The 16,123-nt window shown below is 43.8% G+C and overlaps 1 protein-coding gene across 1 annotated transcript in view; it reads right to left on the reverse strand.

Annotated features, from left to right (window-relative positions):
• The window catches only part of VSNL1 (visinin like 1), a 201,100-nt gene that overhangs the window by 105,636 nt on the left and 79,341 nt on the right, over positions 1-16,123 (reverse strand). Inside the window, exon 2 of the mRNA XM_040348560.1 lies at positions 9,461-9,629. Coding sequence (XP_040204494.1) covers positions 9,461-9,622 — 162 coding nt within the window. The 5' untranslated portion in view covers positions 9,623-9,629. The remainder of the gene's footprint in view (positions 1-9,460; positions 9,630-16,123) is intronic.

Genomic DNA, 16,123 nt, shown 5'->3' on the forward strand with positions numbered 1-16,123 from the left:
ACTTTTTTAGCTGGCTCCTAGATTCCAAGCAAATTTGTCAAACCCTGACTTACACCAGTGCTGGTGGTAATAATGCGCTCGCTGACACCAGTGCTGGTGGTAATAATGCGCTCGCTGACACCAGTGCTGGGGGTTAATAATGTGTTCGCTGACACCAGTGCTGGGGGTTAATAATGTGTTCGCTGACACCAGTACTGTTGTTTTTGAAGTTTGAAAGTTTGCATGCGGCCCCCCATGGCATATGAAAACTTGTCTTGTGGCCCTCAGGTAATTTGAGTTTGAGACCCCTGATCTACAGTATCTGCAACCCTACTGATTTGCCTTCATGGTAAATCTTTGGCAGTAAGAAAAAGAGCTCAGATCAGGGTTGCCATCTGTCCCCATTGCCTGGGGACCGTCCCTGTTGCTCTGCATTCTCTGCCGCTGGGCACATCGCCTCATCCTGAATGACAGACGTTTCCTGCTGAGCAAGTAGAATGGGAATGAGGAGCCCTACACAGCTGGTAAAAATCACTCTCATTACTACTACATGGGAAACACCTTAACTTGAATCATGAAAAATAAACAGGGCAATCCTAGGAAGACTGAAGTGCTGTTGGTACACATATGAAAATCAGGCAAACGATCGTCTGGTTTTTCTCAATGTTTCACAGCAAGTCAGAACCGAGGAAGTAAATAATATACGAAAATTCTCATATGACAAAGTCTTTTTTTGTTATTTATCCCTTTCACGCCGACGGAACGCATATATGCGTCCTTGCCTTTCGGGGGTTATACCGTTACCGTTGTTTAGAGCCGGCGATCGGCTATCCAAACATAACAACTGATGCGGCTAAAAGCCGCTCGGTTGTTATGCCGGAGGAGCGGTAGGGGACATCCCCCCCCTCCCGCCGCCTCTCGCTCTGACTGGGCCTCCCGTCCCACCGGGAGACCCGATCCACGATCCTGCGCCACCATCGTACAGGCGCGCTCTGAAACAAAGCCGTAAACGGCTTTGATTCAATGTCCGGATTGAAAACACGGAAGCGACGTCGTGACGTCACTTCCGGGTTTCTCGGCTGCCAATGGCGCCGGATTTAAAAAAGTACACAGTATTCAGAATCGCCGTTTTCGGCGATCTGAATACTTTGAAGTGCAAAGGAGGGCTCAGGGGTCTTTTAGACCCCCGATCCCTCCATAAAGAGTACCTGTCACCACCTATTACTGTCACAAGGGATGTTTACATTCCTTGTGACAGCAATAAAAGTGATCAAAATGTAAAAAAAAAAAAAACACAATTTAATATTAGACTGTTTTTCAGTGGACCATAAAAGGAGGTTTGCAGGCATTAAGGAAGTGATGTTGTCGCTTCCTGGTGTTTTTTTTTTTTTTTTAGATTGCCAAATGTCTATTTTGCTTTGCAGTATTCACATACATGGGTGGTACCGCCTGTCAAACTTGGCATGGAAAGTTAAAATTGCCACACTGGGAAAGGGGTACCCAACTAAGCAACACAATGTCCGTTTGTAGGTGAACGTTCGTGGCTCAACCACCTGTTTTTACCATCCCCTGACCATCAGTGTGAAAACAGCCCAACAGAAAATCGATCTTAGATAATGGCCTTTGTTGAATAAGACAGCTCCTTATTTATTAAAGCAGTGAAACGTGCACTAACCCACAGTAAACAAGCACAATCAGTTGTAGTCCGATCATCCAAAAACCAAGTCCTATTGGTTGATGTGGGTTATTGCACTTTTCTTAGCCAAATATGCAAAGTGCAATCAAGTTCTGGTCTCCGAACTGCGGCCCGGGGGCCAGATAAAAATCGATTGCATTTATCAAGCCCTTGGGGCTCTATTTCATCCACTGATACCAATAATGGGGCACAATTCCTTCCAATGACAACAGAGATGGGGCACAATTCCTCACACTGACACCAACAATGGGGCCCAATGATATCAATGATGGTGTGCAATTCCTTCCAATGACACCAACGATGGGGCCCAATGACATTAATGATGGAGCACAATAACTTCCACTGACAAAAACTATGGGGCATCATTTTTTTTCCCACCGACGTTGGGACCTTTTCTACTCCCAATGGCCACAGTCCGCCCCCCCCCTAAAGTCTTCAGGACAGTAAACTGGCCATTTGTTTAGAAAGTTTGGAGACCCCTGATCTAAAATAATCATACATCATTTACTGTTCTTACTTCTCTGCTGAGAAATGGTTGCTGAAGGCCACTGCTCTTATTTAATAAGCTCGTCATTGGTTATCATAGGATTCATTTCAGTATGATGCCCTACTATTGTGTATCCTCAGAGAGGAGTCAATACAATTAATTGTGTTGAAGGAAAATTATGCACATGCCCATTTGCTTTGTTTTTCAAGCTTCAGTAAAACAGAATAATTATTTGTGTTACTACTGAGCTCTGCATTACTTACTACTGACCCCTGCACTCTGCATTGCGTACTACTGACCCCTACACTCTGCATTACATACTACTGACCCCTACACTCGTGTTACTACTAACCTCTGAGCTCTGCATTACTTACCACTTATTTCTCAACTCTGTTACTACTGACCCCTGCACTCTGTGTTATTTACTACTTACCTCTGAACTCTATGTTAATTAATCATGACCCCCGAACTCTGTGTCAATTACTTACCTCTGAATTCTTCATTACTAACTACTGACCTCTGGACTCTATATTACTCATTACTAAACCATGAACTCCATGGTACTTACTGCTTAGCCCCAAACTCTTTGTTACTTATTACTGATCTCTGAACTCTGTGTTAAGCCCTGTACACACGGGCCAGAATCTCGTCAAGAAAAAACGTTGTTTTTCCTGACGAGATTCTTGGCAAGAATCTCTTGCCGCCCGAGTGTACAGACACTCCATTCAAAAGAACCGCCGTTCTTTTGAATGGCAAGAACGCAGTGATGTCATCGCGTACGACGAGCATGCGTTCATCACATTCGATGCCGTCGCCGCAATCTTGCTTCACCCTACCTATGCCTAGGAAGCTACCGTGCATGCGTCAAAGTCATTTCGAGCGGGTTTCCACGGCGACAGGTAAGTATACACACTCTCGGGTTTCTCGGCAGGAAAACACTGCCGAGAATCACGACGAGAAAATAGAGAACATGTTCTCTATTTTTCTCGTCTAGATTCTGGGCAGTTTTCTTGACGAGAAACCTGAAAGCCTCGTACACACGCATGGTTTACATGGTAAACCGAGCGTGTGTACAAGGCTTTACTCCTGATTCTTGAACTCTGGGTTACTTACTCCTGACCCCTGAACCCTGTTTTACTTACTACTTATCCCTGAACTATGCATTACTTACTACTGACCTCTGAACTCTGTTTTACTTACTCCTGACTCACAGTTTAAAGCAGCATATGGATATCTTCTGTTCAAGGTTCAAACTCCCATCTCCTTGGTGCACACATCTAAAGGCACATACCCCCACTCCAAGCGTACCCCTCTACAACTAAGCCCAATACGGTCTCTAGCAGGGACTACAGCTGTGGTAATTGCTGGAATAAATGTTGATTTGTAAATCATTTGTTATGTGGCTGCCTTGCCTTTTCCCATGACTTACTCCTGACCCCTGCACTCTGCATTACATACTACTGACCTTTTAACTCTGGGTTACTTACTCCTGACTATTTCACTGTGAATAAAAGTGAATGCCAAGTTTTTCAATGCACATAAAAAGGTAAGTTGAAGCTTAAGGTAAGTTTATATTTTTACAGTAGCATTTTTAATAATAAATTTTCTATGTTTTCTTCAATATTAGCTTACTTTTTAACAGTTCCTTGCAAGGTTATATCCTTAAAAAAATTTGCAGCCCCCGTATAACCTTTGATCACTTCAATATTGTTCAGGCAGTTTTCCATCTCTCCAGGGTGGCCAACATCTAACTTAAAGGGTGTTGCGTGTTCTGGTGCAGCCGTGACAATATTCTCAGATAGAGCAAGCTCCTCCTGACAGCTTACATTTAAATAGAAACATTTAAGGATGTATTAAAAAATACAGAGTTGCCTAACTGTATATATTTTATATGTGCCAGAAGTTCAGCTTTAAAAAAACTTTGCTGAAGTCATGCTGATATGAAGCCTTAACACCTTCAATCGTCGCCACGACACCTAAGGTCCGTCCTTCTGACTAGAAGCCATCGAGTGACTGAAAATGTGGAAACGGACACTTCTGGAAGTGTTGATCTCTGTGGTCCCCTGCAGCCCTTTCTGGTCTCTTCTGCTGGCCTACACGTCACCATTTTCTCTCACCAGCAAGTTGTGTAACCTGCAGAGACTGGGGTTAAATGCCCCTTGCAGACTGTGACAGTAATATCACTGTTAGTCATAAAAAAAATAAAAAATCAGCTGCCTCTACCACCACCACTACGACTAATGTTAGCCTACGCCGACTGGGACTAAGGCCTCGTACACACGACTGAGGAACTCGTCGGAAAAGACACATCGTTTTTCTCAACGAGTTCCTTGTTAGGCTTGTCGAGGAAAATCCTATTTTTTGTTGTTGCTACCCTAGCAGGAATAAAGGGGTAATATTCTAATAGGGAGACTTCTTCACATGGCTACAGTTTCAGAGGTAATTTCCCTCACATTGGAAAGATATTCTGTCACTTCCTGTTGAGTTTTCAAAATTGGAAGTGCAGAAAAATCACTCTAATAAGATTAAGATGACAAAACCAATGTTTTGTTTTCAAATATTAGGGCTGCGGAAATTAACGATTAATTGTTCGATTAATCGTTAATTTCTTTGATCGACTAAAATTATTTTGATCGACGAACCGCGGAGTGAGCTCCGCGGTCTCGCCGATAGGAAAGGCCGCGGCTTCGGCCTAGCTCCGGAGCCGCGGCCATCTTGGTCCACCAGGCGGCAACCAAGTAGCGGCGCGCTGACGTCATCACCCGCCCGCCCTGCTTGTATTATGTTCCCGCGCACACGTGTCCATCAGCCTCTCTGCCGACGGGTCTGCCTGATGTAGGTAAGAGAGGACAACAAAAAATTCTTTATATTAAAGCATGGGGGCATATGTGTTTATGTAAAGCATGGGGGCAGATGTGTATAAGACTATAAGCATGGGGGCAGATGTGTATAAGACTATAAGCATTGGGGCAGATGTGTATAAGCATGGGGGCAGATGTGTATAACACTATAAGCATGGGGGCAGATGTGTATAAGCATGGGGGCAGATGTGTATAAGCATGGGGGCAGATGTGTATAAGCATGGGGGCAGATGTGTGTGTATAAAAGCATGGGGGCAGATGTGTGTGTATAAAAGCATGGGGGCAGATGTGTGTGTATAAAAGCATGGGGGCAGATGTGTGTGTATAAAAGCATGGGGGCAGATGTGTGTGTATAAAAGCATGGGGGCAGATGTGTGTGTATATAAAAGCATGGGGGCAGATGTGTGTATATAAAAGCATGGGGGCAGATGTGTGTATATAAAAGCATGGGGGCAGATGCTGTAATATACACATCTGCCCCCATACTGCAAGAATATACACATCTGCCCCCATACTGCAAGAATATACACATCTGCCCCCATACTGCAAGAATATACACATCTGCCCCCATACTGCAAGAATATACACATCTGCCCCCATGCTGTAATGTACACATGGGGGCAGATGTGTATATTCTTGCAGTATGGGAGGCAGATGTGTATATTACAGCATGGGGCAGATGTGTATATTACAGCATGGGGGCAGATGTGTATATTACAGCATGGGGGGCAGATGTGTATATTACAGTAAGGGGGGCAGATGTGTATATTACAGTATGGGGGGCAGATGTGTATATTACAGTATGGGGGGCAGATGTGTATATTACAGTATGGGGGGCAGATGTGTATATTCTTGCAGTATGGGGGGGATATATGGATATTACAGTATGGGGGGGGAGATGTGGATATTACGGTTTGGGGGCAGATGTGGATAATACGGTATGGGGGGGGGAAGTCATTGATTGTGGAAACCAACTAGTGTCGAGTGATTGTATATAGTGTATACCACATTTACCACTGACTAATGCAGAGTTGCAATGCAAGGAGATCAGCTAAAAGTAGTTGTATCTGTATGTGCATTAATTAATCGAAATTAGTCGATTAATCGATTAAAAAAAAAAACGATTAATCGAACACAAAAATTTTAATCAGTAGCAGCCCTATCAAATATACTTTAACAATTTCAGAATGTTTGCATTAAAGGGGTTGTAAAGGTACAGTGCAGTCCTCCTTCACTTACCTCATCCTTCGATTTTGCTTTTAAATGTTCTTATTTCTTCTGAGAAATCCTCACTTCCTGTTCTTCTGTCTGTAACTCCACACAGTAATACAAGGCTTTCTCCCTGGTGTGGAGTGTCGTGCTCGCCCCCCTCCTTTGGACTACAGGAGAGTCAGGACACCCACTAACACACAGTTCCTTTCTCTATCTGCAACGTAGAGAGCGTCCTGACTCTCCTGTAGTCCAAGGGAAGAGGTGAGCATGACACTCCACACCAGGGAGAAAGCCTCGCATTACTGTGTGGAGTTACAGACAGAAGAACAGGAAGTGAGGATTTCTCAGAAGAAATAAGGACATTTAAAAGCAAAATGGAAGGATGAGGTAAGTGAAGGAGGACTGTACTAAGGTAAAGGAAGCTATTTAGGAAAATAAATTGTACCTTTACAACCCATTTAAAATAAACATACTTTTGTTCTGCTTCAAGTTTAGAATAGTTAGCAGTACATTCCTATAAATTTGTCTTGTATCAGTAGACTGTCATGCATGTAATTAGTAAAGCCCATAAAGGCCACTAAACATGAAATACAAGAAGAAACACATTTTGATATTGATAGAGCTGAATAACTGATCTTGATGGCATAAATCTTTGGTGGGTTATGAGGTGTCTATTGATTAGCCTGTGCACCGTCTATATCAGGATTTTTTAGACTGGGGTTTGATGTGGCATTTATGACCCTCATACTAGTTCTTTGTGTCTCTCAGCTGATTTGAAAATGTAATTTAAATGAGGCCCAGTGAAGTTTTCTAGTAAATAAACATCGCCTCTCCTTATGTCTATTACAGCTAAAAAGTACAATTCATGGACCATTTCTAAAGATGCAGTATTGTAAGTTACAGTTTAATTATGTAATTGTAATTACTAAAACGTCTTCTTTTTCTAGAATTTAATAGTAGTGACCATGGGCGTCCGCTGAATTTTTTTCAGGGAGGGGTGCTTCGGCAGCAGCGATACACAGTCGCATTTAACCCTTTCTTCAAACGCTAGCGGGGGTTAAAAGCGCCCCTCATAGCGACCGAATAGTGCAGCTAAAACAATGGTAAAGCGCTGCTTTTTAGCGCCGCTTTACCGATAATACGGCCAGCTGGCAGTGTGAAATAGCTCTTGAGATAATTCAGCTTCACTCCATGCCCATATAAATTTAGCCTAGAGAATGTACAGACCCCCCCTTCAGCACAGATGGACCCCCCTTCAGCACAGACCGTTCAATTCAGCACAGATGGATCCCCATTCTGCACAAACCCCTCCATTCAGCACAGATGGATCCTCTTCAGCACAGACCCCCCCATTCTGGACAAACCCCTCCATTCAGCACAGATGGACCCCCCATTTTGCACAGACCCCCCCATTCCGCACAGACCCCCCTTCAGCACAGATGGACCCCCCTTCAGTATAGACCCCCCTACAGCACAGATGGACCCCCATTCAGCACAACCCCCCCCCTTCAGCACAGACGGACCCCCCTCCCCATCCCATTCAGTACCTCAGATCAGCCATCAACGCTGCACAGGCACAGCAGGTTCCCTCCCCCTGTGTACACATGAACACTGGCAGGGAGACGGCTTCACTCTGCTCGCTGTGCCTGTGTGACATCCAGCCCGGGACAGCTCAGACAGCCCGCGGCCGCAAAACTCTTCAACACCTTCTCGATTTTCCAGAGGGGTCAATTGCCCTCCCTTGCCCTATGGAGCGGACGCCCATGGTAGTGACCCATAAACATAGCTAAGAACATCCTTGAAAACTGATTCTATGCGATTTGGCCCACTGTTTCCTTTGATTTTTAACAACCCTGGTCCATATATATATATATATACATACATACACACACACTTTTACATGTATCTGTTTTTGGTTTATAGTGAGTTATACCACCTGACAATTTCTTACAGTTCTTGGAGACTCTTTTGCTTAGATCTCTGCACTTGAGTTACGGAGTCTACACACCTTCTGTGGCCATTATGGGAAGTTCCCGTTCTTCCTGTTGGATTTTTACCCATTTTATATTATGGAGAGAGAAAAACAAGGTGCTGGAACATACAAAGGTGGGGACACCGAAAATGCAACACTTATCGCAAGAAGTTCTCACTACTGGTGTATCCAAAAAATATAAGACAGGAGCTGAATTGGCCTAGCCATCTTTGTTAAAATATCACATCTAGTTGGACTGATACATTATGTGCCTCCTGCACATATACGTCAGCAGAATGGCCCGCGACCCCGTCCGAAGCTCCGTGACCGCAAGACCAGTGGACCCGATCGCCGCTGGAGACCCGCGATTGGTCCCCGGAGCTGAAGAACGGGGGGAGTCGTGTGTAAAGACTGCTTCCCCGTGCTTCACTGTGGCGGCTGCATCGATCGTGTCATCCCTTTTATAGGGGGACACAATCGATGACGTCACACCTACAGCCACACCCCCCCTACAGTTGTAAACACACTTCAGGGAACACATAACTCCTTGTGGTTAACTCCCAAACTGCAACTGTCATTTTGACAATAAACAATGCATTTTAAATGTCCCAAAAATGTGTCAAAATTGGCCGAAGTGTCCGCCATAATGTCGCAGTCACGAAAAAAATCGATGATCGCCGCCATTAGTAGTAAAAAAAAAAATAATAAAAATGCAATAAAACTATCCCCTATTTTGTAAACGCTATAATTTTTGCGCAAACCAACCGATAAACGCTTATTGCAATTTTTTTTACCAAAAATAGGTAGAAGAATACTTATCGGCCTAAACTGAGTAAAAAAATATATTTTGTATATATTTTTGGGGGATATTTATTATAGCAAAAAGTAAAAAATATTGATTTTTTTTCAAAATTGTCGCTCTATTTTTGTTTATAGCGCAAAAAATAAAAACCGCAGAGGTGATCAAATACCACCAAAAGAAAGCTCTATTTGTGGGAAAAAAAGGAAGCCAATTTTGTTTGGGAGCCACGTCGCACGACCGCGCAATTGTCAGTTAAAGCGACGCAGTGCCGAATCGCAAAAAGGGGCAAGGTCCTTTAGCTGCATTTTGGTCCGGGGCTTAAGTGGTTAAAAGAACATTGGGAACACATGACGTTCAGATTTTCTGAGACGTTTATATAATACAATTTGAGGTTTCAGTATGATTTGTTTGAGGTGGAAAGAAAGATGGAACAGAACAGGCAGTAACCTACCTTTACATAGAGCTGCTGGAACTCATCCAGGTTCAGCCGGCCACTGGGGCAGTCCTTCAGGAAGCCTTTATACCACTGTTTCAGTTCATGTTCATTAAACTCTGTGCTCTTCACCAGATCTTCCATCATCTCAGGGGCGAGTTTGCTGTTCTGTTTACCCATTTTGTGTCTGCCAAGAAAAACATTGGTTTCTGGTTATCCTGAGGCTGAAGGTGAAATAGTTTCATAAATTAAATAGGGGGCCATCGTAAGTCAATATTTAAAATAAACAATTCTCATTTGTATTATCAATTTTATATGAGAGGTGGCTCTAAAGCCTCATACACACGATCGGACTGCCATCGGACTTTTCCGTGGATTTTGGTCCGAATGGGCGTTGGCCGTGAACTTGTTCTGCATACAGACGGCAGAACATTTTCAGCCAACTTTCACCAAATCACGTGTTATTTCAGCTCTTTACCGCCACTCTTTGGGCTACTTCTGCTATTGTTGACTGATATTTAGCATTGGTTCTGAGCATGCGTGTTTATACTTTGAACTTGTGTAAACACGATCAGATTATCCTCCATCGGACATTTGTTGCCGGAAAGTTTGAAAGCATTCACAGCGAACATTTGTCCAATGAAAAACCGAAAACAATTGTCGATGGAGCATACACACGGTCGGATTGTCTAATCAAACATGTCTGTCGGACCGTTGTTGTCAAAAAGTCCGATTGTGTGTATGGGCTTTTAGTATAACTTATACACTAATGCATAATATAATAAAATGAAAACATCATCATGTAGAAGTCAGGAGTACAACCACATCCGGGAGCACCTTTGACAGGAGGCTTAGGGACCGATTGTACCACTGGAAGGATCCTTCTGGAGTGAAGCTGGGTATACACTAGCAGATTTTTGAAAGAACATTTTCCAAAGATTCCTGGGAAAGTTTGTGCAAAAATTCTCAGAACATTCAAATGTCATTAGAATGTAGTTCAAAAATATATTTGCTTGTAAAACATTTAATTTTGAATAAATGGACTTTACTTAACAAAAACCACATACACTGTTAGAAATTCGAACATTTGAGCAAAAAATGACAACCTATTCCTTTTGAATTTTCTTGTCACTGCGATTGAACACAAACATCACTATGACCCCACTAATGATTAGAAAAGCGAACAAATGTCCTTTCAACAAAAAATGTTGAAAGAAATTCTACTAGGGCACAAATATCAGGCGCATGGCCCACAGGCCGAATCCGGCGCGCCAGGCCTTATCATGTGGCCCTTGCACCCAAAGCATGGTGGAACTCCATTCCACCACCTCTGGTTCCTGCCCTCTGCTCCTGCTCTCCACTGTCACTTGTAAACACGGAAGCCTTCTGTGTTTACAAGGGATAGTTTTGCTCTAACACAAGGGTCTCCAAACTACGGCCCGAGGGCCAGAAATGGCCCTTTGCTAGCCTTTATCTGGCCTTTGGGGCACAATTCCTCCCACTGATATGAGGCACTATTTCTCCCACTGACACCAACAATGGGGTACTATATCGTCCACCAATACCAATGATGGGATACTATTCCTCCTACTAATAGGGGGAATACTCCTCCTCCTATTGACCACCAACCCTGAGGCCATATTTGTTCTCACTGATGCCGGGCCCGTGACATTTTCTTCCCTTGCTGGCCACAATCCGGCCCTCCTAAAGTCTGAAGGGCAATAAAGTTTGGAGACCCCTGCTCTAACAGATCCCAGCATGCTCTCATAGCATCATATGTTGCGTACGATGAAACGCGTTGGAAGGAGCTACATGCTGATGTCACCGGGAGTCTGTCTATGTACCAGTGGCAACTGTTTTATACATTATGCAATCAGTTCTTTATACTTGCACGGCGACTTTATTTGGTGTGGGAACACAGTTCAAGATCCTCTTGGTTGAGCACTTTGATTATAAAAGTATATCTTTTCACAGTGTGGACTTTTGCACCATTATTTTGGGACTTCTTGTTTTCACGTTTTGTTTATTTTATGGTCTAACGCAACACAACTGGTTCATATTATTTTGACTATGATAAATGTCTCATAATGTGTTTTGCTGCTGTTTACCTAATACGTTTTATATGCACAAACAATTATTTTTTTCTTATATCACGTAAGTCTGCCATAATCTTCTAGACTGTAAGCTCTAATGAGCAGGGCCCTCTGATCCCTCCTGTATTGAATTGTATTGAGACTGTACTGTCTGATGTTGTAAAGCACTGCGCAAACTGTTGGCGCTATATAAATCCTGTATAATAATAATGTGCTAGAAAAAAAAACAGAAAGTCTGCCAAGTATCACAACATTCCTCAGCCACTGAGCTACATTGTATCGTTTTGTTCTTTAGATCAGTGGTCTCCAAACTGCGGACCGGGGGCCAGATGCGACCCTTTGCTTGCCTTTATCCGGCCCTTGGGGCATTTTCCTTTCACTGATGCAAGACACTATCATTCTCACTGACACCAGCAATGATTTAATAATTTCAGGTAATGACATCAACAACAGGTCACTATTTCCCACATTGACGCCAACGATGGAACACTATTCCTCCCACTGATGGCAACGATGGGGCGGCACTATTCCTCACACTGATGGCAACGATGGGGCACGCTTACTCCCATTGATGACAACGATGGGGCACTATTCCTCACACTGATGGCAACGAAGGGGCAATATTCCTTTCAGTGACAATGATGATGGGGCACTATTCCTCCCCTTAATGCCAAAGATGCCTTGTTTACTCCCAATGTCACCGAGACAATTTTTACTTCCAATGGCTACAGTTCGCCCCCCCACTCAAGCCTAAAAGACAGTTAACTGGCTCTTTGTTTAGAAAGTTTGGAGACCCCTGCTTTAGATCAAAGAAATGGACTTCGGTGTGTAAATGAGGGAAGTTTAACCACTTAAACTCTAAGGGGCAGATCCACAAGGAGTACGCCGGCGTACTGATACGCCGGCGTACTTTCAAATTTCCTGCGTCGTATTTTTGTTTTGAATCCTCAAAACAAGATACGACGGCATCTGGGTTAGATCCGACAGGCGTACATCTTCGTACGCCTTCGGATCTTAGATGCAATTCTTCGGCGTCCGCTGGGTGGCGTTCCCGTCGTAATCCGCGTCGAGTATGCAAATTAGCTATTTCCGACGATCCACGAACGTACGAGCGGCCGTCGCATTCTTTTACGTCATCTCTAGTCGGCTTTTTCCAGCGTATAGTTTAAGCTGCTATATGGTGGCGTACTCAATGTTAAGTATGGCCGTCGTTCCCGCGTATAATTTAAAATGTTTTATTTAGTTTGCGTAAGTCGTCCGTGAATCGGGCTGGACGTAATTTACGTCCACGTCAAAACAATGACGTCCTTGCGACGTCATTTAGCGCAATGCACGGCGGGAAATTTAGGGCCGACGCATGCGCAGTTCGTTCGGCGCGGGGACGCGCTTCATTTAAATGAAACACGCCCCCTACTCGCCGCATTTGAATTGCGCGCCATTACGCCGCGAGAGATACACTACGCCGCCGTAACTTACAGCGCAAATTCTTTGTGGATTCAAAGCTGGGAACAGTAAGTTACAGCGGCGTAGCGTATCTCACATACGCTGCGCCCATGCAATTGTTTATGAATCTGCCCCTAAACCTTTTTTTTGACACGTGTTGGTTTCAAGTTAAAATCATTATTTTTTTGCTAGAAAATAGCTTTGAACCCCCAAATAGTATATATATACTGTATATATATATATATATATATATATATATATATATATATATATATATATATATTTAGCAGAGACCCTAGAGAATAAAATTGTGGTCATTGCAATATTTTATGTCACATTGTATTTGCGCAGCGGTTTTTCAAATGCAATTTTTGAGAAAAAAAATACACTTTAATGAATAAAAATAAAACTAAACAGTAAAGTTAGCCTAATTTTTTTGTATAATATGAAAGATGATGTTACGTTGCGAAAATCTTAATGTTTATTCCAAGCAAAAAAATAGTGATTCTCATTTTGGCCAGAAAAGGTGCAGCTCTAGCTAGTATGCTGGTATTAACCAGCATGGGACCAATTTACCGTATTTATCGGCATATAACACGCACAGGCGTATAACACGCACCCTAACTTTGAAAGAGAAATGTTTCAGGGAAAAAAGTTTCCACAGCCCCCTGCGTATAACACGAAGGGACAGTTTACCCTGTCGTTTCAGGGTAAAAAAGTGAGTGTTATACGCCAATAAATACAGTAATTGTTTTCTTTTTTTTTTTGCGTTTACTAAGAAATGCCATCCAGTCAAAGGTGGAGACAAGAAGTGACTGCAAACAGGGTGCAGAAGATCAGCGGCATTGAAATGCAACAAAGGATGAAATAAGGGTGTAAACCAGCATTTAGTCCTTTAGAAAACTAAAAATTCAGTCAGTGGGTTTTCAACTATTTTCAATGCAAAATGAAAAAGTCCGCAAATATGTTACAGCTTATAATCATGGAAAAGGTGAACTTGGTGTAATAACATTCGGTGGATTATTCAGGAGAAGGGCTGTCACCGTAGAATATGGTTTTCCTGCCAAAGAAACAGTTGATGTGAGCCAAACAGCGCTCTGAATACACATGATCTTTATATTGAAATAGAAGGACACGTTATACTCTTTGGGAAATAATATTAATATTGGATATTAGTAACTATAGAATGACAGTTCTCAAACCATTCCAGTCCCTAGCATTTGTTGTCCTGTAATAAGGGGGCGATTTAGGAATCCCAATTACAGCTTTACATATAGCAGCTAATCTGCCAGGAACAATTACCTGCACGCACTGCGTAGGCGGTCATTTTATATGCAAAACAAAGAACAGCATGTGGGACTGTAGTGCAGAGGGTCCAGGAGAAGCTGTGGAATGGTTTGGGATATAAACGGAGGCTGGATGGGTCCATACTGCTACTCCTATTTGGGCTATACATGAGAAAGTTCTGAAAGATACTTAGGCCCGGATTCACGTAGAGCGGCGTATATTTGTGCGGGCGTAGCGCATCTCATATGCGCTACGCCGACATAACACAGAGAGGCAAGAACAGTATTCACAAAGCACTTGCTCCCTACGTTGCGCCGGCGTAGCGTATATGGGTCGGCGTAAGCCCGCCTAATTCAAAGTAGGAAGGAAGTGGGCGTGATACATTAAAATTAAGCGTGACCCCATGCAAATGAGGGGCCGAACGAACGGCGCATGCGCCGTCCCGTGGATGCTTCCCAGTGCGCATGCTCAGAATCACGTCGGAACGAACGCCTAAGATACGTCGAATCACTGAACGTAACCTACGCCCAGCCCTATTCACGTAGTACTACGTAAACGACGTAAAATACAATGGCTGTTCCGACGTCCATAACTTTGCATGGGTTGCGCCACCTATATGTGGAATAACTTTACGCCGGACATACGCCTTACGTAAACGGTGTAGATTACAGCGACGGGCGCAAGTACGTTCGTGAATCGGCGTATGTAGGTCATTTACATATTCGACGCGTAAATTAATGGAAGCGCCCCTTGCGGCCAGCGTAAATATGCGCCCAAGATACGACGGCGCAGGAAACTTACGTCGGTCGTCTGAAGGCAAATTTCAGGCGCAGAGATACGACGGCGCATCCGTGCACTTACGTGGCGTATCAGTAGATACGTTGGCGTAAGTGCTTTCAGAATCAGGGCCATTATGTGTTACTAAACCCACAACAGTAAAATCAGTCGGTATATGCAGTAAAGCATGCTGGTTATACTCGCTGTGGAACCTAAAGGGTTAATCCTTTGCATTGTGATCCTGTCTTCTCTGGTCCTCCTCTTCTTCCACTGTCCCCAATATATCTGTGATCGGCGTGCTCGCTTCCGAGCCGCTGCTTTATGTGTCCATAACACACATAGAGCTGAAATGTGTTGGGGTTTGAATTGGTGCCCCTAGTGCTGCTAGGTGGAAGTGCTAACCACTATAATAGCTGGGGTGTGAACGGGCCTTAGAAATGGTATTTGGTCATGCCACTAATGTGCTGCTCACAGTTCTCTTTGCTGGAGGCTCTGACACCAATATGGTAACCTCAGAGACACAGGCCTAGATTCACGTACGGCCGTTCTACGTTGCGCGGGCGTAGCGTATCGCATTTACGCTATGCAGCCGCAACTTAGAGAGGCAAGTGCTGTATTCACAAAACACTTGCGTCCTAAGTTACGGCGGCGTAGCGTAAATGGCCCGGCGTAAGCGCGCGTAATTCAAAGTAGGCTGGTAGGGGGCGTGTTGTATTTAAATGAGGCTTGTAGATGCATGAACGGCGCATGCATGCTCAGTATCACGTTGTATTTACGCCCAAAGATACGTCGGCTCAATGCCTGTGACGTGAACGTAACTCACGCATAGCCCTATTCGCGTACGACTTACGTAAAAAGATACACTTGTTCCGACGTCCATACCTTGCATGGGCTGCGCCACCTAGAGACCAGCTTTATCTTTACGCCGGCGTATGTCTTCCGTAAACGGCGTAACTAATTGCGACGGGTGTACGTACGTTTGTGAATCGGCGTATCTTGCTCATTTACATATTCAACGTGTAAATCAAGGAAGCACCACCTAGCGGCCAGCGTAATTATTGCAACCCAAGATACGACGGCG

The sequence above is a fragment of the Rana temporaria genome, chromosome 4 (assembly GCF_905171775.1).
Source record: "Rana temporaria chromosome 4, aRanTem1.1, whole genome shotgun sequence".
Classification (NCBI taxonomy): Eukaryota; Metazoa; Chordata; class Amphibia; order Anura; family Ranidae; genus Rana; species Rana temporaria.